Source organism: Diplotaxodon limnothrissa, linkage group LG9 (genome assembly GCF_057381915.1).
Source record: "Diplotaxodon limnothrissa isolate DT_005_m linkage group LG9, D_limnothrissa_male_GT1.1, whole genome shotgun sequence".
In the NCBI taxonomy this organism is placed as follows: Eukaryota; Metazoa; Chordata; class Actinopteri; order Cichliformes; family Cichlidae; genus Diplotaxodon; species Diplotaxodon limnothrissa.
The window spans coordinates 7,830,451-7,858,256 of NC_140604.1; the positions used below are offsets into that span (position 1 = coordinate 7,830,451).

The following is a 27,806-nucleotide window of genomic DNA, read 5'->3' on the forward strand; positions in this document are numbered from 1 at the left end:
ACCACCTACAGTTCATTCCTGCGGCTGGTTGGAGGAGTGGTGGTGCTCTCCATGTAGGAATGTCTGAGCTGTGCAACAGACACCCTGGTGTCCTGGTGACTCTCTCCATTACTCAAACTTTCTCCTTCTCTGACCTCCTGGGGTTCCTTGGTTTGGTGTTGCAAGGTCCTCTGATTGGGTCCTTGTTGATTTCCAGCATCAGACACGGATCGGCTCAGAGCTGTGGTGGAGCTGGAACTTCCTGGCCCTGTGTGAGATGTTCTGGGCTCAATGTGGGTCGCAGCCGGTCTTTTGTGGGCACGATCAGCGTTTTCCCGCTCTCTGGGTCGGCGCTCCGCCGCCTGCAGACAGGAGGTATACTCTGCTTCCTCCCGTCTTGGTCTGCCTCCAAGTCCCCCTCTAACAGGTTCCTCTGCTTCAGCCTCTCTTTGCATCCTGTACACGACCAGCTCCTCCTCACCTCGCCCTCTCCATGGGTCTTCAGTGCTCCTCTCTCTGCGCCGGATCTGTGAAGGCAAGACTGCTTTTCTGCTCCTCAGAAGGCCCTCTGTCTTGACCGCCTCAGCCTCACCAGCTTGTTCCTCTTCCACCTGCTGTTGCTGCTGCCCAGTTCTGGATGTAGAACCAGAGGTCATGGACAAATAACTGGGGTAATTGCCAACTTCTTGCCCTCCCTGTGGACCAGACTGGCTGTGCTGAACTTGTGGATGATGGTGGGAGTAGGCCTGCTGTGGGCCTAGTGGGTCTGCATGGTAGCGTGTAGAAGCCTGGGGCTGGTGCTGAAATTGTCTGCGGTACACTAGGCCTTCTGTAACATTTCCGAACTCTGGGCTCTTCTGGCGGCCCTCCTCCCTGACAAGCCTCTCCCTAACTCTGATTCTTCAGGGAGACAAAGGACTGGTTAACATTTGGAAAACATCAATAGGCAAAGCATAGCTCTCATAGAAGCTCAGAAAGATGACTTTGATTGTGATCCTTTGTGTGTCAGCCTTTGAGCACTAAAGGAGGAGCTCAGCCTCTTGTTTGACATTAGGGCTGGACACTGACAAAGCATGCAGATTTTATATTTGGATGTAAGACCAGTATAAATACTGGCTCAGATGTTTAGTCTTCCTGACTCAAATATTTCATAAAACCATAAACATACCATACAAGCCAGATTAAAACCAACATACATCTTTGCCTGATATGAACTGGTTTAGAATTATTTCCAGGCTCTCTCTCACACTGGCAATAATGGTTAAATTCTTACTAAGATCTGATTCTTGAAGAAAGTATTCAAAAACAAAACAAAACACCCACAACTCACAAATCCAGTCACCGACAGCATAATTGTTAAAAAGGCAATACTGTACGAGCATTTGTCATTGTTGATATAATATGATCCATCACACAGCTGTTACCAAATGGGGTTTAAGCTAAACACAGCAAAAGGTGAGTGAGAAATGAAGTTATGGTTGGAAGCCAAGGGGACTGGAGCTGGTGACAATGAGGATGAGGATGACTGTTCAGCAGACGTCCAGAGCTCAAAAGCAGAGATTATTAAACAGTCGCCTGCCGGTCAACTCAGGACCCTAAGTGAGTAAATGCAGCATCATCACAGAAATTTATAATAATAATAATATTTAAAAAACTGGAGCCCTGTAATGAGCTGCTGTTTAAAAAGCACAGCTCACAAGGGTTGGTCCAGATGAATGGGAACATGGTAGATGATAACTGGGGGTGAGAAACAACCAGCCTTTGTCTACCTTGAAGGCCAGTTGATGAGGGAGTGGGTGTCGCCTTCAGCATCAGTCTGGAGGAACCAATCAGTACTAAGTTTCGTCTTTGCACTGCACCAAGAGAAACCCAATGGGAAACGTGATTGACTGGGCAGTTGGGTCTGAATTCAGTGTTGAGGTCTTTTTCTTGAAGCATATAAGCCGAGACAAAACTATATTACACACTCCACTGACTTCACATTAAGACTGACTGAAGAGACACTGAGTTTAGCAATCAGCACAATCCCAAGAACACAAGTTTAACTCCCACACGATACATTTAATTGCCACAGTAAAAATATGAATAATAAGTCTCATATTTAAGGCTTGTTGAATTATGACCAATGGTCAGATAGTGCAGTTATATTACATCAGATCTTATTACATAGATGCTATCTATAGATACACTCATTTGTTGATAACACTGATGCTATCTGGAGAGAGGGCTCTTTAAATGTACGCCTCTGTAGCTGAGGTTTTATCTGCAGAAGCAGATATTCAAGGGAAATGCCATCTCACTCCACCAGAGCCAGATGAGTCATGCTGGCCCTCTGATGCTGAGTAAAGGCAAACAGTGTGAATTTTTCACTAAGCACAGATCAGAGTTCAGCAGAACTGGAAAAAATGTTGATCAGTTATAAATACATTAAGAGATCAACTGAAGAATGAAGGGAGGAAACAAAAATCAGTTTGTGAAGCAAATCTCTTTTTTAGGGATACAAGAACCTGAATTTAACAGCTCACTACTCAACACAAAGTCATATCTGTTAGCCTTGGATTCAAGTGGGGAAACAGACCTGACGCAGGTCATGAGGTAGAAATGTTTTACTTGAGTAACTGGAGATTACAAATTACAGATAGTCTTCTGACTGGACCAATCAGTTTGGCTCTTCCTCAACTATAGCAAGCCTCATGTCTCTGTGTGGAAACATTTCAACTCCTAAGCAAATCGATAGTTGCAACAGAATTAATTTTGACCAGCTGACTGAATATTTAGAAACCTTAGACAGTCTACTGAATAAACTGCTAGCTTCCAGTACTGACACTTGTGGTTCTGTAAGAATAATAAGTTATCATCTGCGTATAAACGTATTGTGATTTATTGTAGATTATACACCTTTGATGAGGCTATTCTGTTGGACTGCTGCAGCGAGCGCCATTTGTGAAGCAAAGATGTTAAAATCCTTAAGATATCCACTTTATTGTACAGCACTTAGGAAAACACTACAACTTGATACTACTACAAAAATAACAAACTAAACTAAACTGTTAGTGGATAATCAGTGCAGCTCTGCACTTAGTTTGCAGAGCTGTGGCTTGGGTGGTAGAGTGGGTCTACAAACTGAAGGGTCACTTGATCCCACGCTCTTCCAAGTCCAGAATGCATGAGACTTGCAGTAGAAACTCATTTGTTGAGCTTGAGTGCTCAACTTTGTGGAAAGGCACTATATAAGTACCGTTACAGTTAATTGTTGTTTTGATTATTTTCTGTCACCAGTTCCAGAAAGTTTCAATGCTGATAAAGGAGATGAAAATGATCGTGCTGGAATAAAAGTGCATCAAGCTTTTGCTAATGATGACATTTGGGTTGCTCTGAACATTTCACTACAAGAGCTAAAACGTAGCATTTCATGTTAGTCTCCCACACATCCAATGAAAAAGGAGAGCGGAGACACTCCTATTTGCTTGTTTCTCCTCAGGGTTCACTGGTCTTGATCAGACCCAGCTGTGGGTCAGAGATGTAGCTGTGGAGTCACACTGAGCTGCCCAGTAACACAACACCCTCCCTGCACCATGGACACACATACAACCTGGCCAAGTTTTGAAACCTGAGAGGGAAACTGAGGAAAAGAAAGAGGGGGCGATGCAGAGGGGAACACAGATGGATTGGGAATAATGTCCCGGACGGATGTAGAAGCAAGGAATGCACCTTCATATGTTTGTTTGCAGTGGAACAGTGCAGGGCTGGAGCCTGGTCATGATCTGGGTTGGGCAAGAAACAGGGGTGCATACACTGATTCTCTCTTTTCCAACAGTTGTGGAGCTGAAACAACTCTTAGTACGTCCCCTCTAAAGAGCTGCTAGCTCAGGTGTTTTAATATTCAGGTGTCATTTTTGTCCTTTTAGCCACCATTTAAACATACAATTAAAGGATGGACTCACAACGACAGTGTTATCCATTCCTCCCCTTAGGCAAATGCAGTGTATCATTTTGGTGCACATGCTAAAGTACTATCTACAACTTAGTAAGAGATCCTCTGTGAATCTGAAAAACACCCCAATTTGTTCTTCAAGACATCCACCTGAAATCTCTAGAATAAACATACAGCACAGAACAGCACAGGCAGACTAATCTGCCCAGTTGTAGGTGACTATGGGAGCTGGTCTGTTCCAGAATGAGCTCGGATTGCATGACCTTGTATCAAACAAGAGTCCTGCTAAGAGAACGACCTTGGACATGTGGAACGAACAGAGCAACAGTGACAGAAATAGATGGAGAGATGGATCCATCCTTTAAACACAATGCAGTGTGAACAGCTGTTAAAGTTCTGGTTCTGGTTCAAACCCCATGTTTGTATGTGAAGGGGATCTTGGGAGCTTAATGCAGAAAAAGCCTCCCGAAACAAGGGACAATTTATGTATAAAGTAAAATATGAAACCCCTCAAAAATCTGGAGTCATGTAGAAAACTCAGGGTTGTCCATTTTCAACCAAATCAAACTTAAAAAAAAGAAAACGGTTTGCTACAACAATGTGTCTTCCTCCCTCCACAAGTCACAACAAGCTAATCTTGTTGTGACACCATTGTTACAATTTAACAATGGTGTCTCAGTTACCAGCAGAAAAACATGGATACATCTATGTTTCTGCAAATGCAGTGACGTCTGACCTTTTTTATTCCATGTTGTGTTGAGAGTGTTGCTGTGTTAGAGGGAGTACTGCACACTTTGGTATAAAATTTGATCTTTGCTTTTTTCAAAAACAAAAACAGTTAAAGTACCCCAAAAACTTTAGCAAAAGTGTATTTTACCATTGTTATGTATAAATGGATTTATTAAAATAAAAAAAAGATCTACCCCCAACAAAAACAAAGATGAGATCAAAACACTCACCCCTGTCTGCTGAGGACGTTCTGGGCCTGCTGCTCAATGAATAGGTCACCAGGAGACGCACCATGTTTAGGCGAGGAGAGGGAGGGGTGCCTGCCTTGCTTGGGTGAACTGGGTGGTATGCCAGTCACTGTGTAGTCTTTTGCAGACACCTTAGCAGAGGAGGACGATGATGTCACATCCATGTATGAAGAGGAGGATGGAGGCTCAGGGGGAGCGGCCCTGCGCTGATTCTCCAGGTTCATCAGCCTCTCCCTCTCTGAGAACAACTCCACCCTGGTGTGACCAATATCACAGCCTGGGTCCGGGTAGCCGTGTGGCGGAGCTGAACGGCCTGCCCTTGGGCTAGTAGCTAAGGTACTGGTGTAAGCACTTAGGGTGATATCTCTGCCTTCCTCTCCCACCAGCTCCCCTCTATTACGTCTCTCTGAGCAGTCCGACTCTTTGTGAGAGCGGGGGTAGCGGGAGTGATGGTCCAAGTCGGGTTCCTGATCCAAAGAGATGCCGTAGCGTTCGGCCAGCTGCCGGCGCCGCTCTGCCTTGTAGCGGGCGATGCGTTCAGCCTTGGACTCCAACTCAGGAACACCTTTGGTCGGACCCGAAATGTGAACTGGCTCAGTGTGGATGAAGGACTGAGGCTCAGGCCTGCATCGAGCTCTGGACTGGCGCTCTGGAGCCATCAACTGCATTTCTGGGCTTTCAAATCCCTCCATGCCATAACGCTGAACGGTAACTGGTGCAAGAATAAACAAGTCATGTCTTTGTTGTGTAGAAAGAGACACGATAATCTGTAGTACTGTTCTTGTCTCACCAGCACAGGGGTCAGAGGCCCTAGTGTATCGTGGAGTGTCCTCCTCCAGAAGCCGGTTGGCCACCAAGGTAGGCAACAGAGACTGATGTACTTCACCCTCTATACCCTCCAAGCGCCGAGCAATGCGCTCCTTTCTAAGCACAGAAAGAAAGGGAAGAGTCATCTTTACACATTATTATCCTATGTAGTATTATCTTTATTACTGTAGCATATTTATAGATGCATCATTATCTCACCTGTTCATTTCCAAGTCACTTGTGCTTGTGGTAATGCCCTCAAATAGTTTCCTCAATTCAGAGACTTAACAAAAATAAATAAATAAGCAATAAAATCAGTACAGAATAAGCAGATCTAATTAAATGTTTAATTGGTCTAAGATGACAAATTTTGGATAGATTTTGGCTCACAGGAAATATTTGTAGACATGCTTTGGTAATCTGTAATATGAACACATACCACTGAGCTCACATATACATATTATCATAAAATGTTAGTTTGATTAAATCATTGATGTTATATGTTTAATGTTTCTGAATCATTTCCAAAATACTATTTTCCACTAATCGACACAAAATCTCACAAAACCAACTTACAATTTATGTTATTTAAAAAACAAAACAAAACAAAAAAACCCAGAAAAAAACCCCATGAATAAACCCTCCTGAGACCACTGGTTTAAGAGCCCTTATGAACTCGGATGCGTCTTACTTCTATCAGTGGTCCAAGCTGGTTTGAGTCCACCCATGAATCAATGAAATTACAAAAGCACACCCACCCGTCTATATATAGACTACACAAGTCAATGTCAGCATAAAAACCAACAGGATCGTCTGCATCTTATAAGACAGGATTGCAACAAGGCACAAAAACAGGAAAATTTCTAAAGGGGGGGAAAAAAATTCTCAACCCATCAACGATAAAAGCTGGGAAGCACCTAAATCTGGCTGCCCAGACTTTGGTTATTTAAAATCTTACCAGAATCTATAGCAACAACAATTACCAAACACCAATGATCCCCATCTAATGGAGCAGAATGGCAGAAACCTCCAAAACAAAGGTTTGCCAAGTTTCAAGGATTGTTCTCAGGAAAGCTTCTGACATTTCACCATTTCACTTCAGAGATACTTCAGCCAAGGCAAAAACGTCTGCCTTTCATTTATTTACATAAAAAAAAGAAAAAACATAGTTTTGACTTTGTCAATGCAGAGCATTGTATTGTAAGAACTGCAGAGTAGGATGAAGCTGATCTGTGGAGTGATGGGTTCACCAAAGAAACAGCTGATTGTAATTATTGTAATTATTTGTCACAACATAAAAAGATGGATCCATCCACCCACTTCTGCTCCTCTAATCCAGGATCACTGCCGTTTCTCTGTACTTTATTTTTAAGAAAAGGTATATTTCAAATATTCAACACGTATTCTCTAGTGAATGAAGAAAAATCAAAAATCATATTCAAAATGTTTACTTTTGATTTGATTACTTACTATGTTACAAAAGTCCACAGAGTTTATACATGAGTCAGTTTATAAACAGCTAATCAAAAGCGTCTTCAAACTTATGTGTACATTCCAGTGTGAACCACTACAGGATCTTTATTGGAACTTACATTAAATAAACCCTGTCAAGAAAACAAGTGCAGCATAATAACAGCAGTTCATACATAACATTTTGCAAAGCTGGGCCTTGTAGAAAAACTGGTTTTACACAAATGTTGACTTAATTCCAACCTGGCAAACAAGCTGCTGTTACACAACAGCAACTCTGAAAAACTGTGGGAACATTGACAACGTCAGAGTCATTTTCAGCAAGAAATAATAAAAAAAAGTAAAAAATAAATAAATAAATAAATAAAAATCACTTCACTCACCTTTGGGGAGATTGGCCAAGAGACTAACATCTATATCCTTGGCGCTTTTGGCTGGGTCGTCCTTTTCGTCACAGGAGAATTCTTTCTGGAAGCTGAGGGGTGCAGAAAAAATACCAACTCTTATTGAAACAGGGCTGAGCTGTGGGAAACTGGATTTGTTTACATTGTAAGCAGTTGTGAGGGGCTCACTGAATCAATCTGAATTTGATCAAACACAAATCACTGAACTATTTGCTAGAAGCGTGGTTGGTTTGAGAGGTGGTCAAGAATCTAATCAGTCAGTGGATTGCGGATGAAGCTACAAAAGTATGCAATTAATCATCCGAACTGTGCATTTGGAAGTGAGACTGTAAATTTCATCAACTTCTCCATCTCCAAATATTCATCTAGATATTAGACATTTCTGACCCGTTAACACCCCGAGCCTCGCAGATATGCAGCAAATTTCTCTGTCTCTCAAAAAAAACAAACCCCCCCCCCCCCCAAAACAACATATTGAAGTCATTTATGGATTTGATTCAAAACCACAAATTTGCAATATAGCTATAAAAGAGCTGGCAGCAGATTACTGCTGTGAGGAAACAGTCAAGAACTGGGAAAACCCAACTCGCTTGAACTCTGTGGCTGCTGTAAGGGACAGAAACCACGGAGTTGTGAACACCCTGATACACGCGTGCATGGTGGATCCTTTCTCATCACAACACAGGAACATCTCTTTTCATCACTACTTCTTCATCTTTAGATATGTTCACCATGCATGCAAAGTGCTTTCAAAACAAAACAAAACAACACCCAGATTTTGGGCATCGATGTGCCCAACAGTCTTATAAGTGTAGTGAAGGAAACTTCACAGATTAGAGTGTTAATAAGGAGGCCTGATGGTGTATTTGACAAACAGCCAACAACATTATTGAGCACAAGTTAGTTCCTCACCCATCTGAAGTACTGTCTTAATAAAGAAATTTACATTAAAGAGAATATTTTTTAATGTGATTCATGTATGAGGAAGAGAACACAGGTGTTTATATGTGGAGCTCTGATCATAGAAAGAGAGAGAAAAGAGAGGAGAGGGACACGGGAGAGACCACTGCGAAGGTTGCTTCTTAGTTCTAGAATGAAAAGAAAATAACGTCTCCAAGAGAGCCAGAGCCACTTTGTTTATGTGCAGCAGTCTGTATCAGCAAGTGCGTGTATTGATGAACAAGTAAAGCAGTGTTGTGCAATGTCATTGTTCCTATTCTTTATTGTATAGCATGGGAAGAGTAAGCAAACAAAACATGGAAAAAGGAAAAAGATTATCCCGGTTGTGAGGTTGACTTACGGTGCTGGATTTGTAATGAGAGGAACCCCTGATAACGGACAAGGTGCAACTCTTACAGTTCACTGTGCATTACCATCAGCAATTCTGCAGTATTCAAAGTAACTACTCTGCATACAGCACTGTGCCTTCAGCTAAATTCTTCACTCTTTCTCGAGGCTTTTAAAGTGTTTCTTTGCACTTTGGTTTGCTTTTTCACTCATTTTCAGCCCAGTCCTTCTACACGACCATCGCAAAGGAACGCTTGTTTGAGCCATTTAACACTGACCTAAGAATCATTAGAGCATAAAATGGGACCCAACTTAAGGGATAACCAGTGTTGGGTCTAGATAACAGACAACTTAAAGAACGAGCTTTAATTATTTATTTAGACAATTTGTTACCATTAGCCTGTGGCAAAAACACATCATTCTTTTTAATTTCGTGACCTGAATCTATGAAAATGTTCAAGATAGCACAAGCATAAAATAGCATTTTTGCAGGAACAAGGTGAGAGCTATTAGCTGAACACGTGACATATCCTAGCATGGCGTTGGTATGCCCTTTAAAAACAAGAAAAAAGAAAATAAATTCAGCAAAGACCTAAAACAGGACCTGAGCGATGCATCTGGCCCTTTGGTTGATCCACTTCACTGTTCAGTGAAACCTCAGGCATGGCTGTCAAAAAAACGCTCTTAAGGAAGGGAAACAGGAAGGAAAGGCTGAGGTATGCCAAACTATACAAGGACTGGATTGAAAACCTGCGCCAACTGATGAATACAAATTTGAAATTTTAGGTCAAAATCTTTGTCAGTATGGAAGAAGTACAACAGTATCGATACAGCTACCTATAAAACTCAGAGTCTGTCATGGTTTGCGGCTGGATTTCAACCAGTGCTTGTTGGACAAAGGAATTTCATCCACCATGAAGTACTAGGTGTTTGATTAGAAATGGCTTCAGTGTTCAGCATTACAATGATCCGAAACACATGACATACCTGACACAAACACAAGGAAACACTATCAGTCATGGATTTGAGCTCCCCTGCAGGAGCATGATGCCTGTTTGCTACATTTCTAAGTAGCACCTTTACTTTTTAAAGGTCTTTTTGCACATCTTACCTCAATGCTCTCTTCTGTAGCAATCTGGGATTGCTTAGTTTAATGGGGTTCTCACTCCCAATTCCTGTGGACAGAAGAAAAGAGTAACATTTATTCATGTTCCACGGTCCATTAATTTCACTTTGAACCCGGGGTTGTGTCTTCAGATGAACAGATGATCAGAGCAGCGTAGGCATGTTAACGTGAAGCAGCTCTCTCTGCAGCTCCTTGGCACAGGACCACATTAATTAAGAGGCCTTCCACAGAGAAAACGAACAATGTGGAAAACAATCTACCTGTCCCACTGAATCATATCGCACAATAAGTACTCTATGTTAGTTCTCTCACACACACACACACACACACACCATTGTTGCATTTATATTCAGACACACCGTCTCCTTCTTAAGCATCAGTCTATGTGTTGTGCATGAGATCATACATCAGAGCGTTTGACGGCCTGTGTACAGTGCAGTTTCACCACACATCAAAGTTGCAGTGCAGATGGGATCATTGTCACTGGGTAGCATTTCTACACTGCACCCTCCAGGAATACAGAGAGCACAGTTTCCTCAGCCATCAGAAGCATAATGTATGATAAAACCTAATTACATACACAATCCAACTTTCTACAGTCTGGTGTGTATTAGGAAGAAAAATCAAGTCGGTAAACACGGGAACAATGTAGTATAAACACCTGCCTACAGAGACATACAGCCTCAGTACCCCCCCATCCCACCAAAATGGGGCATTAGTGGGTATTAAACATCACAACAGTCTCATGAGAAACCCAAGTTGTGCAACACATCCCTGTAGGGAACATCTATGCTTGCTATTTGCTCTAAACCTCAAACGTGCGGTTCTGGCTGCACTTGGACCTCTGAGTAGCCAGAGCTGTGCAATTTTGGGAGAAACATGTGGTCCTACTTCCATCCCCTCCGAGATCACCTCAAGGTCAAATCCCCCCACCCCATTAAACTTGCCCACTGCTCCACCCAAACCCCTAACATCTCCCCAGTGGCTACCCACCCCAAACTAACCCCCGCCCCTCCCTTCCCCATTCCAGATCTGTTAGTCCCTGTTAAAGATGTTTGGGTTGATGCTTTCAATCCCTCCTACTTAAGCAAAACATCATCTGAGACATTTGAGAAGAAAGGAGGCCTATTTGGAGAAGGTGGTGTGCGGGTATGGGTTTAGGGGTACTCGAGTATTGTTTCAGCTGGATGGAATAGGGCTGCTGAAACACAGTGAGCCTTGAATGATAATCTTATTCAGAGTTGACTGCGTTTTCTTTTGACCAGAGTCAAAAAGATTAAGTCAACATCATTCAAGCAGGTATAAAGTCTCTTTACTGATCACACATAGATGAAGTTTAGATTTTATACAAGCTTAATTGCAACTTAATCTTTGGCAGTAACAGACTTTTGAACATCTAATTTTTGAGACCAGCAAAAGGTTGAGGAAGCTATTATTTCTTGATATTTCTGTGATATCATCTCAGACAGATTAAGGTCAGGACTAGGCCATTTTTTTTCTTAATTTAGTTGTGCTCTTTGGGTCAAAGTGTTTTCATCATTCCATTTTTTCCCCGAGATTCAGATCTAGAACTGATATCCTGGTTTTCTCCTATAAAAAGCTGAATCCATTGCTCCCTCGTGACTACGATGCTCCCTCCACCGTGCTTCACACTTGAAACGGTAAGGCATTCGTGTTCGGTGGTTTTCTCCTTTCAAACAGTATTTTTTTTTTTTTTAAAGCTTAGCTATATGTCTAATTCATCTTGTATATGTTTATTTGGTTTGCACCTAGTATTTTTTAAATTACAGTTGTTGAGATTTCCATTAGCAATAGAAAATGAGACAGTCCTGAATTAAGCTTCTCACAACTTTGAGTTAAAGCTATAAATAAATGCAATAGAGAGTTTTCTACACAATGGAATGACCACTATTGACCAAACGTCAGCTACAAAGCAATACGCGATATTGATGATACACGAAGCAGTATCACTTAACATGTGGATGACTTTACAAATGTAGCCTTCTTTAAACAAGTAGTGTTGAATATTAGACTGCTGTACTGGAGGGCAGCCTTCCAGCTCTGGTCCAGATGCCAAACTAAACATGTGACTGTGTTGGGCTCAACTGTCACAGTTAGGTTCCAAAACTCTTCAATAAGTGAAGGCTTTGTTGAGCTCCACAGACCACAGCTAATAGCCATGTTGGAGACAATTGAGGTGAAGTGAAAGACAACATTTATCCAGAGCTAACAATTACAACTCCTCGTAATTTAAGTGAAATCGAAACCTTTGTTACTGGTAAAAAGCCAACGTGTGTCTTATATCCCACTGCTTGTTCAAGAAGCATAAAGAAAGAAAGAAAGTGATCATTTACCCTTTCTCCACAACTAATGCTATCTTTTACATAACCATACTAAATTGATACAAATTGTTGGGTGTTTTAATACAGACTACCACGGCCACAGCAACCACAAGATTACTTTAAAAACATCCACAATATTGCATCGCCATTTCATCTTTCTGTACTGTGATACCCACATGGAGCCATGAATGCCAGGTTAAAGGAGGTGAAGTCTGATGAAATCTAAAGATGTCTAATGCTGTTAATTTAATGAGTAAACTGGAAATACATGAGAATAAAGGAGTTAATTTACTAACATTTGGATAAGAAATAATAATAAAAAATAATAATAATAATCAGGCTTGTTCGAAGGCATTTTTGAGGCTCAAAATGTGGTTTTAGTGCCAGGGCTACAGTTGGGTTATGGTTAGGTATAAGGTAAGGGTTAGACATTAATTTTTCATGGCTAGAGTAAGCATTGCCAATTAGATGTCCTCACTAAGATATGAAAGTGTGTGCGTGCGCGTGTTATGAAGCACACCGGTTTCAGTACTCGTCCACCTTACCCCAATTGTTCTTGGCATCATTCATGCTTTTCAGATGTCTATAATGTAAGTGGTCAGTGGATTTAAATGTTTAGGAATAACAAAACTGAAAAATATCTTAATTTCCATTTAAATTATAGTGTGAAACAAAACCAGATGTAAAGTTTAACTAGCTGCTTTTGCAAAAAATAACCCACGCCTTCTTACCCTTGGGGGCAGCCGTCTTATGCTATTGTGAAGTCTCAGACTTAATTCTTCACAAACCAGACCTGTACTCCTTTTACACCTCATATACTCTATATGCTGTGGCATGTGGTCCATCAGGAGTGACACCACCCTCCACCACCATCCCCACGGTTCCCAGAAAGGGCCTCAATTCATTCGTCATTCCAGACACAGGCATAAAAACCTCCACAAAGATCACAGATGTCCCACAGCCTTTGATGCTGGCTGTAATCTACAGAAACACTATGGCTGCTATAGCCGCAAGGGAATACGCCAGGAATTCCTCAGCACTGTGCCCCGTGTGTGTCGACGACGCTGTAAAGGCAGCTTGATGCAGATAAAACATGAGGATAAAATCATTTCACGATTCAGTGGAGTGTCATTGAGGTTCTGAAGTGTACAAGCCTTTTATGTGATGGTATCAAAGGTTGTTGTATAACACTGTCTGTTAACAAAGAAGCTAAGTTAACTTTGGAAAGGCTCTGATAAACTTGACAGTAACATGAGGCTAAAGCTCCATGTCTTAACCCACAATACACCCAGTGTGGCAGCCAAAGAGGCATCAGTGGCTGACCATATGTCTAATTTACGATCCAGGATTAACTTTGATTCCTGGGATTACAGCAGGCCCAAAAGTAACCACCCTTTATCTGTATGAATTACATCACACCTGAAGTGCCTGACATTTAAGTCTCAGCACCCCCCACCAATTTTCCAGTTGCCCACCGATTCTGTGTGCTGGGAGGCTCAAGCTGCAACTAAAGCCTCCACACTAACAGGAGCTTAAGAATTAAGGCATTGAGGGGGGGGAAAAAAAAAAAAAAAAACAGATGGAGAGACAGAAATTAGGTGAGGCCACTGCTACCAAACAGTGTTCTAAGCACAGGGATGCCACAATAAGCCAATTAGGTCTTAAACACTAGTATTAATGGTTATAAAAGCAGTTCAGTCTGAATGAAAGCGTACTTCTACAACCTAAACTCCTCAAACAAGCTTCAAAGCACATCCTCCTCCGAACAACACAAGACTATTCTGTATGCTCACATAAAAGCCTGACACTGAGGGCCACCTGCTGCAGATTCACATCCATCTTAACACAGACAAGCAGATCTAAACGCTCAGGTGTCAGTTAGAAAATATAATGAGATGCATTCAGACAAACACAGGTATCAACTAGTGGCCAATCAGTGGGTGTATAAACAGGGGTGAAGGAAATAATGCAAAAACTGTAACGTAGACCTCAACACTGATAATATTAATCTGTGATGCCACATTGTCTCTAATGCTGAGTACTGACAGGTACAAACATGTCAGTACTTCTCACATGTTTGTACCTGTCAGGACGTCAGCCAGTGCTTCTGATATACACAATATGACATTTATATATTACAAAGCCATGAATAATTGGGTCATTTAGAGCACTAGACCAAGCTTTGCGTTCTATTCAAACCTTTCGAATTCAAAATTGTTGATTAATGATTGACAGCACGGTGGTTAGCACTGTTGCCGCACAGCAAGAAGGTCCTGTTTTAAGGAGGTTGTCGTTTTGAAATGGCGTTTTGCGATGTATTTGCTGGCTTTTCACTGAATGCTGTTCTTGTCCAGTTCACAAATTTCATCTGAAAGAGCTGACCTTAAACAAGAAACTCAAGTTCTGAAGCAAAAATTTTAACAAAGTTTTTGCCAGCAGTGAAGTTGCAGTGTGCCCTCTGTTGGTCAACCTATGCAATGACCCTTTCATTTTTCAACTTTTATAAATGACAATACTGACAGATCAGACACTACTAGCTTCTCTGACAATTCGCTGTTATAAATGAAGGACATGTGTAGTGAAAACATTTAGTCAAATAAATTGTGTCAAGTACAAAAATATGTTGAAAGTAGATATTTCTGCAACACCCCATGTCTTGCTTAAAAATAGTTACTTTGTCCTGATTACCAGGTTCTCCTTTTCCCTGCACATGGAGACCGTCTTTAACAGCTTACTGAGCTCAGCTATTCACTGCTCTCTTATGACACAGTGCTTAAGTGCTGTGCAACAGATCATATCCATACAGCATCTCTGTGTCCATCTCTCTATATCCATCTCTATTTCTCCATATCTATCTCTGTATCTAGACTGAAAAAAAGAAAAAAAAACCTACTGAATACTCCTAATGACCCAAATCCAAAGTCAGTAAATTTTGTTTAATTCAGTGCAAAACCATATACGCCTTCACAACACATCCATAAAACTACTTTTTCAAACGTCCAAGTAGGTATGGAGCCTTGAAATAGCTTCCTACATAAAACAGCCCCCTGCAGTATTAAGAATCCCTCATCTTTACATAGTGTCCTTGGAGGCTACAGCTGCAGTGCAAGGACAGCTGGCTGGAAAGCAGGACAGTGAGCAGAGAGGAAGGGAGTCTGCGGTTTGTTGCCTGCCAACTTCTACGAGCTTAGAGTCCCAACAGCCCAAACCAGAGTAACCTGTCCCCAAGCTCACTGCCTGAGCTACAAAATCTGAGCTGCAGAGCCCTAAGTCACTGCACTTACCTTGGTTGCAGAACTTGACGTGACTCAGGTAATTCGAGATCCATGGATTCCGGTACATTTTGGCAACAGAGTCAGGTGAGAGTTTAAGACAGAAAAGAAGTGAAAGACACGGGAAGACAGAACAGCTGACCGAGAAGTGATGCAACTACAAAAGTACTCCGTCAGTGCTCCGGGACAGGCAGAGAGGGAGGGAGAGGCGAGTCAGGTAGTATTAGAGAGAAGCAGGATAGAGGGAGGGAGGGGGAGAGAGAAAGATGTCCCAGCCGCAGTACCAGCATAAGCAGTGGTGGTCCTGACAGGCAAACAGAGGAGTGCTCAAGCTTTTGCTGCACTACACCTCTTCTCAGATTCACTCCTCTGCTCTGGCTCCTCTCACCAACCAATGTGGACTAACCGGTGCCCGCAATAACAACAACCTGCAGGTCTAAAAGCTGCTCAGCATGGGCTAAGCTCATTAGCCAAGGGAGCAAAATTAGGCCCCTTCTCTACTGCAGACTGGAGCAAAGTGTCCTGCATGCTTCAGAGTGAGCCTCAGAGAAGAGAAAGAGAGAGAGAGAGAAAAAAACAAAACAAAACTGTGCATGCACGAGAGAGAGAGATAGTTATGCGAGTCCCACGAGAGCACTGCCTTCCCTTGGCTCACACACTCGAGTGGGATGCCAAAGAAACCGGTGCAGAGCGTCAGAAAAGGGAGGGAAGAGAAATAGTGCGGAGTCTGGAGAACGAGAGTGGAAATAATGAGGGCAGGAAGAGAAGACGAGAAAGTTCAAATGACCCTCTCAGTCTGATGAGAAATTCCAGTCATCTCTCAGCAGGGACAAAATAAAAGGAACAGCATGGAGCTAGGCAGAAAAAAAAAAAAAAGCTGGGAAGGGCAAAGAGAAGGTACGAAAGAAAGAGCGAAACAAAGTCAGGAAAAGAACGAAGGAGCGTGCGAGCTGTAATGGGGGAAACAGAAATGTGTCTGCTCGTGACTAATGTTACCATTACACCAACAGTTTGCTTCTTCCTAGAACAACTAATAAGAGGTGCAAAGGGAAGAGAACTAGGTTGATTTATTGATATCCCCACAATTCTCCTTTTAACACACTAATCAAACGTGTTTGTGTGATTCAAGCCCACATACACCAATGTTACACAGTGAGTCATGGCATGTAGAAACCCATTCTATTCTATTGTATGAATATGCTTTACGTGATTGCCAAGAACAAGACAAATGTGCTTGCACTCACACACCTCACCTATACGTCAATGTGACAACGACATGCTTATCACTGTAGTGAGAGGGCACTACAGGGAGGCTGGCACAGTGCCTGATGGTGCCTTTAACAAGATACTGGGGGGGGGGGGGGGGGGGGGAGTGATGCATCTTATCTTTCTGCAGCACACAGAGAGAAAGCTGTCAGCGCCAAACACACAGCAGTCAACATAAAGCAGATCTTTTGGATGGAACCAGCCACAAATGTCAGTTTCTCAATTCAGTGGCTGAAAGGTGTCAAGGGGGGGGGGGGAATAAAAACCACCTTCTTTAAAATATATTCATCTCAATGGAGCTCTTTTAAAACTTCCTGCAAATCTAAACTAGGTTATTGGACTATACCGAAAGCACAAACATGCATCCATCATAACATTTGACGAAGAACATAAATCAGCCTTTTCCCACCACCTTGGACTATAAAGGTGTGCTAAGATGTAACAGGACTGTCTGACGATGGTGTGTAAACTGTAGAGGTGGCATGTCTGGATCCCTCTCCAGGATGAGCTCATCTGGCTCAGCGTGTGAGTGGCGCACATGCACACATCCATCACAGAGCTGCCAGTTCACACCGTGGCTGAGTGGGTGGAGAAAGCGCTACCTGCACGCAACGCTCAAAGTGTTACTTTCAATGTCAGTAGTTTCGCAGACTGACAGACACCTGACAACTGATGCAGTGTATTCATAAAATGAATGAGTTTGCATACAAGTGAATTTTACCTAAGGAGATAAAGGAGCTAGAGGACACCGATACTATCAGCCAAAGCTGGCCGTTAGCCGACCTTTAGCTACTGATAATCACAACTGCTGATAAATGGGGATTTCAAAACGCAAGAAACACCCATTGACAATATTATGAGTGTTGCTGTTTAACTAGAGGCCACTCTGCAACTTCCCTGTTGCCTTTTACATATCAGTGGGCCTTTCATGCACTCTCAAAGCTTCGACATGGCATGACCAAAAATACCTACAGTACTTTCAGTAACAGGGTATGAAGGCTGGAGATATACTTTAGATAAACTATGCAATGATTCGTGCTGAAAAACAAATTATTTAACCATCAATGGTCTGAGGATGTTTTTTTTCCCCTTTTGAAAAGGTTATCAGAAGAATATGTTAACAGAAGCATCGTCTTTTAGTCTCATCCACTCACCGTGGGTCCGCTTACAGCATCAGGCAGTTATCCGTTTCCATCCACCATTCAGCGTTTACAAATGCGTGCAACCAAAGCCTGCTTAAATCTGAATAATCACCAATATCACTCAATATTGTCCTTGCCTACAGTCTCTGTATGTTCATACCTGTTTACAGAAGGTCAGAGGGTTTGAATAATTAACCAAAATCCTCTTTAAGCAACTTCTCAATAAATTGTTGAAAACATGCAGAAATTTATTTAATTTGCACTTTTAATTTAAGTCAACCAGCCACTTTAATTATGTGCATTTAGCCATTTGTCTTGCCGTTAATGCCAACATATTAACCCCCCCCCCCACCCCACCCCCCAAAAAAGAAAAAAAGAAAAAAAAAAACCACATACACACCACCCACACATATTTCTAAATGTGTGTGGCAACTGTACTAATGACGAAGAAAAACTTTTACCTCCCATCTGGATGTCTGCCTTGTATGTAATGTTTGATTTTGACTCATCGGCTTTAGGGATGACATCAGTTCAACAAAACCACTAGACTGCTTCTGCCCTGTTATTATCAATCATGAGTCTTCAGTGCCAAGGGTGGGCAAGACTTTACAGGTTGCTGCAATGATGCACTGTTCTTGTTTTCTTCGTCTTTGTGGTGGATAATCAGATTTTACTTGGCAGGATTACAGGATGACGCAGTACTGTATAAACAAGCGCACACAAAATAATTTTAAAAGAAAAAGATTTTTAAAAGCTGTTTCATCAAATATGGGGAATGTGAACAGAGTATTGTTTAATACTTCAAACAAATCAGATGACCTAAGCCTGCTACTGATTACCTAATTTAAAAATCAGTGTTTAAGCTTAATTTCACTGTGTTTACTTCTTTTAAACTTTTTTTAAATCCATGTTATAATGAAACACAGAAAACAATTCCCATTTACTCTCCTTAGAAACTCTGTGGGAGCTTGCGTTTGCTCCTGTAAATGCTCACATGCAGACTATAAACCAGCCTACAACACGTAAACGAATGGTTGAATGGAGACCATAAACTGGAACAAATGGCAGCGAACATAGAAATTTAAGACATCTTTGCTGTCACACAGAAAAACACTGACGCCCATGATGAGGGTATGTAAATGTCTGACTACAACTGTGTTTCTATTGAACGAGAGCTTTTTGAGGAAACCACTAAAGTATCAAAACTCATCTATTATATGAGAGAAGTGAGAATTTGTTCTGATGGTCAAAGCTTAGGGATGATGGGTTTATGCCAAAATAAGCATGCATTCAGTGTGAGTGCAAAGCTTTTGGTATGGTCAGAGATTGTGACAGCTCAATACTGACACTTGGAATGATAGTAAATAATTCACAGTATTTTTTTCTTTAAGGGCAAGTATTAAAATAAGTTGAATTGTCACATGCAGTCATTCTGCTAGTTTGCCTAAGCAAAGCCTAAGCAATAAAAACTGAAAACAACTAAATTGTCAGCTAATCAATTCATAGCTTAAGCCATGAAAACAAATGAAATGTAACTAGCATGAAAAGAAAAGTAGCTTAACTGTTAAAGTTATGAAAGTAATATTTCAGATGAAGCTGCGTTACCCAAGATACTTTAAATATGTACTACAAACAGTGTCATTTGGTACGTAAGCAGTCGGTTGTTAAAATGCGAGGATGTATGGGTAGGTTAAGGCGTTAAACACTGTGAGAAAGACACTTTACGTTTTTGAAGTTTAGCATGACTGAGAGTGAAGAAGTTTGTGCTTAATATCATAATAGCAGAGACACACCTCACCACTCATCATTCCCCAGATGTTCACATTCAAGGTGGACGTTGTTTCAGTCTGGACAAGCTCACATGTGCAGCCAGTCATGGGGTCATTATTAGATAAACACTTCCAGATAGGACATGTTTGCACTTAGAATGACCCCCTGTGTGGAGAGGCATCACAACGTGTCTGCGAGGAGAGAAGTGCCTAATGGCTGCATCACATTCCCGGTTGGAAAACCTCTCTAAAGACAGCGAATGTGGAGAAAGAGGGAAAAGAGCGAGCTTTTCCAAGGTACTCTCTTTCTCTGGGCTCTTTTGCAGTGCTCCTAGAAATAAAGTCCAGATTTATAGCATCCCCGAGGAAAGATATCCGTTTTGTCTGGCCAGAGAGCAGTGCACGGTTCCAGTGCATGTGGCCATGCTGTCTCTGCAGATACATAACAGAGCTCAAACCCCGGCATCACAGTCATAAATTCCATATAGGGGGGCTGCCGAATGAAAGGTAAAGATATTCATATGCACACGTGAAGGGAGTTAGAGGAGGGGAGGCTGAGGATAAAACTCCATTTGCCATGTTGTTAAATGTCTTTTACTGGGCATGATGGGTTTTCAGTATGATGCAAACAGATTCTTCTAGGTGCCCTTTGACCTTCAAATAGTGTGTTAAGACAGAAGGTTTTTGCAACATGTCACTGACAACTTGATCTCAATATAGAGCGATTACTTTAAAAGAAGTTTGGTTCCTCTCCCAGTCTGGATGCTGAATTTATTGGAGGTTTTTGAACTTATGACTACTTTAATTTGGACCATTTTAAATCATCAGACGAACTTCACACTCATGAACTGATGCCAATATCCCCATCTCCATGATCACTAATTTTTTGTTCTTATAAATGTAACCCCACAGTGATTCTGGGTCTGCTGACCCTTCTTAGAACAGCTCTGTATCTAAAATAAAATGCCAAAACCACCCAAATATGATAAAACAAGGTTTAAAGTCTTCTCTTCAACTAAAACACAGGAGTGCCTAGAAATGTTATATTTTATAATATATATGAAAGACACAGCTGCTGTCCCATCATGGTTTCTGGACTCATTTTGCATCATTAACATTAGCCTCACGTCAGTTTTATGGAGAAGTAGGGCTGTGCCATTTCATAGCATCTGCACACATTTCTATGCAATATGAAAATGTCACATTGTTAGGTCATTGCAATGTCTTGCATCCAAGTTCCATAGTATGAGCAATGAGTGTGAGAGCTCCATGCCCCCTCTGTTTATGATTTACTTCCTAAAAAGGGAGGTACTTGAACAACCTTCAACAAGGTATAGTATTTTCAACATATGCAGATATTTAAAAAAATAATAATTGTGATGCAACTTTGAAGCTAGGCTGTCTACCCCATCCAGAAGTGAAAATAGTTAGACCAGATGGTGGTGTACCAATTTATCATCCAATGCTAGCACGCTTAGCAAGTTACATTCATAAATTGTATAGAAGTGACAACTGCTCCCTAAAGGTGGGTGGGTTGTGTGAAATAAAAGGACTGAACTGAAGAACCGTTTCTAAACATTTTTCACCCAATAAAAAAGCCCAACATATGTATTCCTATTAAAAGGGCTAGTGTTAACATAAGTTGGCTAGCTGACTCAAATATGAAACTTTATGGGATACCTGAGCTCTGAAAAGCCGTTCAGGTCAGATATATCAGACCTCAAACTTCAAAAGACGTTCCTGGACAAGATCTTAAAACTTCGTTATCAACTTGCTTTCTGAACGGACTTTGAAACTTTACAGTTATACTGAAAATAGATCCTGCAACGCTGACCTTCTCTGGCAATAGTGCTCTATTAACCCCCAGAAAACCCCCCACAAACACCTCAGCATAGCTTTCCCAGAATAACACAGATAAGAGGTCTTAAGCAGACTTCATTGTCTCTGAAGTGCTCCAGCAACTCAACTCTAGGCCCAACACAGAGTTAAAACATGAGCTAACTAATGTTCTAATATTGTATTACTTTTTAAGAGGGACGGAGGTGGAAAATAATTTAATTACCTTAATTTCCCATAAAGCCATTAGAAAAATGTCATCCCTTATTTTTGTTAATCTTGTTTGTTTTTTCCTCTGCATTTTGGTTTTTAATTATCTTTGTTTAAACAAACAAACAAATTAATAAATAAAAAGGTGAGTGAAAAAGAAATACTCAGTGCATCATGGGTAGCCCCCAGGAGCCTTGATCCATTGCAGTGTAACTCAGGGAGGTTTTGGGGTCACCTGAACCAGCCCTAACTATAAGCTTTATCAAAGGGGGCCTGAAAGCTGAAGGCTCTGGCTCCCATTGTACTTTTCCATGCCATAGGAATTACATGTACGGCAGCAGTCTGAGAGCAAAGTGCTCTACTGGGGTGATACAGTAAGATAAGATAACGCCTGATTATTTAAGACCTTATATGCGAGGGGAAGGATTTTAGATTTAATTCTGATTTTTAACAAGGAGCCACTGTAGAGGAGCCAGTATAGAAATATGAAAATATGCTCTCTCTTTCTGCCGATACCAAACGCAGATCCAATACCTGCAAATAAATGTGAGCTTATCTGAAGTCTACTTTGAATAAATTATCCAGAAAATAACATAACTCAAAAAAAGAACCTCAACAAATTTTGATGAATTATTTCCTCCCGTGATTAAGTACCTAAAATATTAACAGTCAGTGGACAACACGCTTTCCATACCTGTAACTGCAATTAGGATTAATATGTAATTATATAAGCCATCTGCTCCTCAATGATTATGTGACCCACGAGGCATGTGATGCACCTGCAAAGCTGAAACAAGTCTAAACTACCCGATTCCAACTGAGCCCTGGGGAAACATCTATACCCAAGTCAGCGTGCGTACACACATACACGCGTCCGCACACACAGCTTTGAGCGCTTAAATAAACACGTGTGTGCTTTAGAGTGATAAACACTGCACATCTGGTGAGAGGAGAGAGCGCTACAGAACCAAGATTCTTTATCAACTCTGCTTGCCAGAGAATTTGTTTCCACCCTCAAGCGCCACGGACACCTTCCCAGGAACTGTCATCCTGGAGGATGGGAACGCTTAAGGGTATGGATAGAGATACTGGAGGAAAGCTCATGTCTCGACCCAGAGTGAGGCGAGCCAGCAGAGTGGAGGCTGCCACTGGTAAAGGGAACCAAATGTAGCTACAATGATCAGTGCCTGGCAAGATGCAATTATTTCCAGAGTTAAGAGCTGGGAACTCAGTGAACTATGGGCTTGGTAGTCCAGCTCTGCTATGTCCGAATAAACATTATCAATGGCACAGGTACTCAGCTAAGAGCAATGAAATACCTAAATAAACTCAACTATTTTGCTAAATAGTCTCTCCTAGCAGTGATCGTCATGTCTTGGCCAGCAAAAGCAGACGTGGCAAGTCAGCCCCCGTGTTTGACTTCTACATGGTGATTAAAAAAAAGAACAACGCTTTACCTTGAAAGCATTTCAAGCACGGATGCAAAGTCCCAACTTTTTCCAGATTCATTAAGATTGGCAGATACATGAAGCATAAAGGTATCTGCCAATACCAAGTGCAGATCCATTAGTAGGGTTACATTCATTTTTATATCTCTGAGGAAGAGAATTGAACTTTTTATAACAGAATGTAAAAAATAAATACATCGAAAAAATATATACCATTACTGGAATTTATTAGAAAATGTTGGAGAGTAACAGGGTTAAGTTAAAGTTAAATGAAGACGTTTAAAAAAAAAAAAAAAAAAAAAAAACCCAACACGTGTCCAAGGTTTTCATCAACTTGCTTGACAACAGTTTGCAGTCCAGTTAAAAACGATTGCAAACATTCAAAGAAAAGTTATTGCACATGTCAAATATTTCCGCTGGCCCTTTGCTACAAACTTCCTGCATTCCTCCATTATGTGTTAGCTTCCCTGCTAGCAACCTGCACACTTTTGGAGTAAACAGAAAATATAATTAACAGAGTCCAAGCCCCACTGACTGGCTCAATCAGTGGGCTCACTGATCCAATCCAGGATCGCAAAGATATCGGATCAATCCGTCCCTAGTTTACAGAACATAGGGAATTATGTCTTCTCTTAGTGTCAAACCTGATGATTCCAGTTTTTCAACATTCACATCAGTTTAAGAGGAGTTCTTGAGCTTCATTAACATATAGACTTGTGGATAGACTGTCAATACAGTGCTGGCAGTACATTCTCATAGAGTTAGTTCACCCTCACTTTACATCAGCTACATCTCATCTACTAAATCCAACACCACAGCTCAATGCTGCAGCTAACACTTAATGTTTCAAGATAATCCAGGCAGACTTCATGCCAAAATGGGACATTGATTCAATGACACAATCTGATTTGAACATTTGAACCACACACGACTGTAACAAAAATCACAAATGACTATGCTTTCAGCTGGAGAACAAATCCAAAACCAAAATTTGAGGTCAGTGCCAAGGACAAATACTTTACCTCCTACATGCTATTACTTGCGCTCCATAAATCACCATTCATAAGATATCAGACCCAGAGCTTGTGATTTTAAAATAAAAGAAAAGCTGTCATGTAGGAGTAAAAATGAACAAGAGTCACCACAAGGGATCACAAAGACTAATAAGCGTCCTGCAAGACTCTGGCTGCTACGTAAAGAATGGTGTATATGCATCTAAGTGGCTTCACGGCAAAAAAAAAAAACAACAAGCTTTCAGCACCACAAAACTTTCTAATCTCTCCAAATTATGCATATTGTCCTTAGTATATATTTTTTTAAGTTTTCTCTTTCTGAAGTATCTGTGGCTCGTTGAATTTTCTATGTACTTCCTTACAAAAAGTCCAGGATTCCAGAACCTTGTGAGATGTTACAGAGACATGGTTAAAAAAAAATGCAAGCATAAACACAAATCCAGAGGACTTTCTCCAAATGACCGTACCAAATTTCAATCCTTTGTACCATAGACAATATACAAACATGGACTAAGCTCGTGGTTCCATAAAGTGAAGCCAGTGCCGAAGTGCCTTCAATAAGCATTCTTATAAAGACCAGTAGGGGGCGACTGCTTTGGTTACAAAAAGAATTGTACAGTCTGTGGATCCCTCACTCTGTGAGCTCAGCAAACACTTCCCTGATGATTTTATGGGCTCAATCATACTGAAGGAAGGACAGTTAGTAAATTTTGGTCAGGAGGATTAACGCCTGGTAAGTCTTCACTAACCAACTGGTGCTAAGCCCATCCTTTAGATGCAATCTATGCATTTTGATGATCCAGTGTTTGACTAAAACATTAAAAAGGTAGAGATACTTTTCGTGCTTTGCCAACACAGCTTTGCTACATGGACACATTAGCACAGTGCTAATTCAGTGTTTAAAAAGTTTTTAAAGTCACAGAAAGATCAGAAGGAGCTATAAACAAACCACAGGAAGCCAGTGTACTCCTAGTGGCATTTTACACAATTTTATCATCACTTTCCTTAAAAATATTCAATGGCTAACCAGACAATGGAAAGGTAAAGCTATGACCTGTGAAGCCAAGTGTCATGCTGATCCAGTGATTTGACAAAGGCAAAGTATGTCAAACGAAGGAACCTTACAAGGTTAAAGGCTGATCTGTAATGACAGAACAGTAAACAAAACAAAGCTTAAGCTATTCTAAGTACTATTTAATACATCAGTCCTGTGGTTTAGTGAACCCCGGCTAATGACAAGAGGATGTCCAGGCTAAAATAAAGCTGTGGACAACACTAACCCTTCATAAAGGCTCGTCCTGTTCCTTAAATAAAGGTCCAAGTCAAATTTATTATGTCCTCTGATAGAACAGCACAGGACCACACTATCCATCCTGACAGATAAACCAGCCATCAGATCCTGAACTCAAGTCACTGGAAGGAAATGATAGACAATCACACTGCCTCAAGTTCTCCAGATGAGAGAACACATACATTAATACTCTCACACACATACGCGCGCGCACGCACACACACACACGCGCTTCCTGGATTAGGTGCTTTGGATCTCAGCCAGTGAAATCATAGAAAGTCTGACATCACGACAAACAGCTGAGAAAAGTAAATGACAGTCAACCACTGACAATGTGTAACCAAAGACGGTCACAACGTCACCGCTCTGCTTTCCCTTCTTCCTCAAAGTCGGAAACCAGATCAGACCTCAGCCAATTAAGTGACTGTGAACCAGGGCTCGTGTATTTTTGGAGCAGAGGTAAAAATAACTCCCTTTGCTCTGGGTTTTCTGACTAAATGATGTATACAGGAGTGTTTGTATATGAAGCCTGAATATTTCATTCCAAATAGTTTGGGTGTTTTCTTTATTTTGTTTTTTTTCCTCCATGAAAATTATTTTTAAGAAAGACTTCCTCACACACCACCTGCAGGCAGTTTGACTGTAGCTGGCTCAAGAACACTGCTAAAGCTCGTCATGAGTAATAATTAAAGATGGGGTTTGTATAAATGGAAAAGCTTGTGTAAAATGTTTTGTGTGTGTTGCCCTGTTAGGCAGGGCTCTATTTCTGTCTGTGTGTCCTGACGGAGCGAGAGCAGGTGCAGCACAATGAGCAACTGTAGTCTCCCCAACCAGTCACTCACCACTGAATGAATCACACATGGAGGAGCTCACCAGCCCCCCAGATTCAAAATCTCACTCAGGCCATTAGTTTGCTTGAAACGTACACAGATAAAACAAATCACTGAATAACTCCCACCCGACATATTTTCTACAAAAATCATAGATAAGATATGCAACAAGTCACTGTTAAAAGAAGGCATGTATAGACTGGTGCAATTTAAAGCTGTTAAAGTTCAAATACACATAAAAACTCAAATACACCGGCTTATTAATAAAGCCTCTGTATTATAATCTAAACTGTATTTCAACGACACCACTTAAAAACGACATTTTAGAACAGCAAGTCTGAAAAAATATGGTGTTGATAGGAAACAATCTCAAAATCATCTAATATTTGGCTGCATTATTAAAATCTTTAAAAAAAAAAAAAGTAACTTAAGCACATTATTTCACTAGCCGTAGAGAACATACCTTGATAATGTAGGTAATCAAAGAGCCAATGATCCTTAGTAAGTGTTTCTGGTGGATACAGAAGTCTTTCCAGGATATTGGGGTCTAACAGTTCTAAGCCTTGTGGAAGGTCAGCGCTCTGGAGGCTTGTGGGATAGGACTACTGGGGCATAAAGATAGACTGACAGGCCCAGATACCCCCCACCCACCTTCTATCTACAAGCCTCCTTTAGGGACGCATGTGCGGTGGCCAGATCTACAGCAGGCGTGAACTCGAGAGGTGGGTAGGTGGGTGACAAATTTAGAACGGTGCTTTCCCAGTCCAACAGCGGCAGGCCAGATCAATCAAATGATGAAAATCACAAGTACTAGTCATGAGGCCAATTAAACCGAGGACAGTGAGAAGTCAAATCAAAGGAAAACGCTGCACTCAAAAACTGTAATCGAAATTTGCATTTATAAACTTGGGATGAATTTAGGAACTTAAAAAAGCTCATAGTTGTAGTAAGGCCTGATTTGACCATCCCAAACCTGAATTCCCTTCTTTTTAAGCAAAAAGGTTATGGACTGCTGTCATGACACTCCTCTAAAATTTATTGATAAAATTTTGAATTCATTGCTCACTGTGAAAACAAAGCAGCTGCTTTATAAACTTTATAAATAAAAAACCATTTACCATTTTAGAGTTACTGAGTGTGCTTTGCAGTTTCTTTGCTTCTATTAAACTTCTTTAAGGTCAGATGCAATCTTTGCAGGAACTGAATTCAATCTGTTCCCTTTGAATAATGTGGTTCACAACAACCAGTCTGTCTTCAGAAGAACAGATTTAGAGTCTTTATGAGAAAGGGCATCTTTACAACCCTCATCACTTTAACTGGAACATCAAAATCCAAGTAGTTCTTGGAGAAATTGCAAGCGCGTATTCTTTTGAGCGTAAAGAAAAAAAAAAAAGATTAATGCA

General features: G+C 41.1%; 1 protein-coding gene across 4 annotated transcripts in view; it reads right to left on the reverse strand.

Moving 5' to 3' along the window:
• The window catches only part of svila (supervillin a), a 63,496-nt gene extending 36,509 nt beyond the window's left edge, over positions 1-26,987 (reverse strand). For 2 of the 4 annotated variants that reach the window (XM_085362609.1, XM_085362608.1), the window contains exons 1-7: positions 15,611-16,085; positions 9,970-10,033; positions 7,551-7,642; positions 5,917-5,980; positions 5,681-5,814; positions 4,873-5,602; positions 10-879 (exon numbers count right to left, since the gene is read on the reverse strand). In XM_085362609.1, coding sequence (XP_085218735.1) covers positions 10-879; positions 4,873-5,602; positions 5,681-5,814; positions 5,917-5,980; positions 7,551-7,642; positions 9,970-10,033; positions 15,611-15,668 — 2,012 coding nt within the window. In that variant the 5' untranslated portion in view covers positions 15,669-16,085. Of the gene's footprint in view, positions 1-9; positions 880-1,748; positions 1,833-4,872; positions 5,603-5,680; positions 5,815-5,916; positions 5,981-7,550; positions 7,643-9,969; positions 10,034-15,610; positions 16,086-26,866 lie in introns of those variants that run through there. The other 2 variants (XM_085362613.1, XM_085362610.1) reach the window with 2 other exon arrangements.
• Positions 26,988-27,806: the final 819 nt, after the last annotated feature.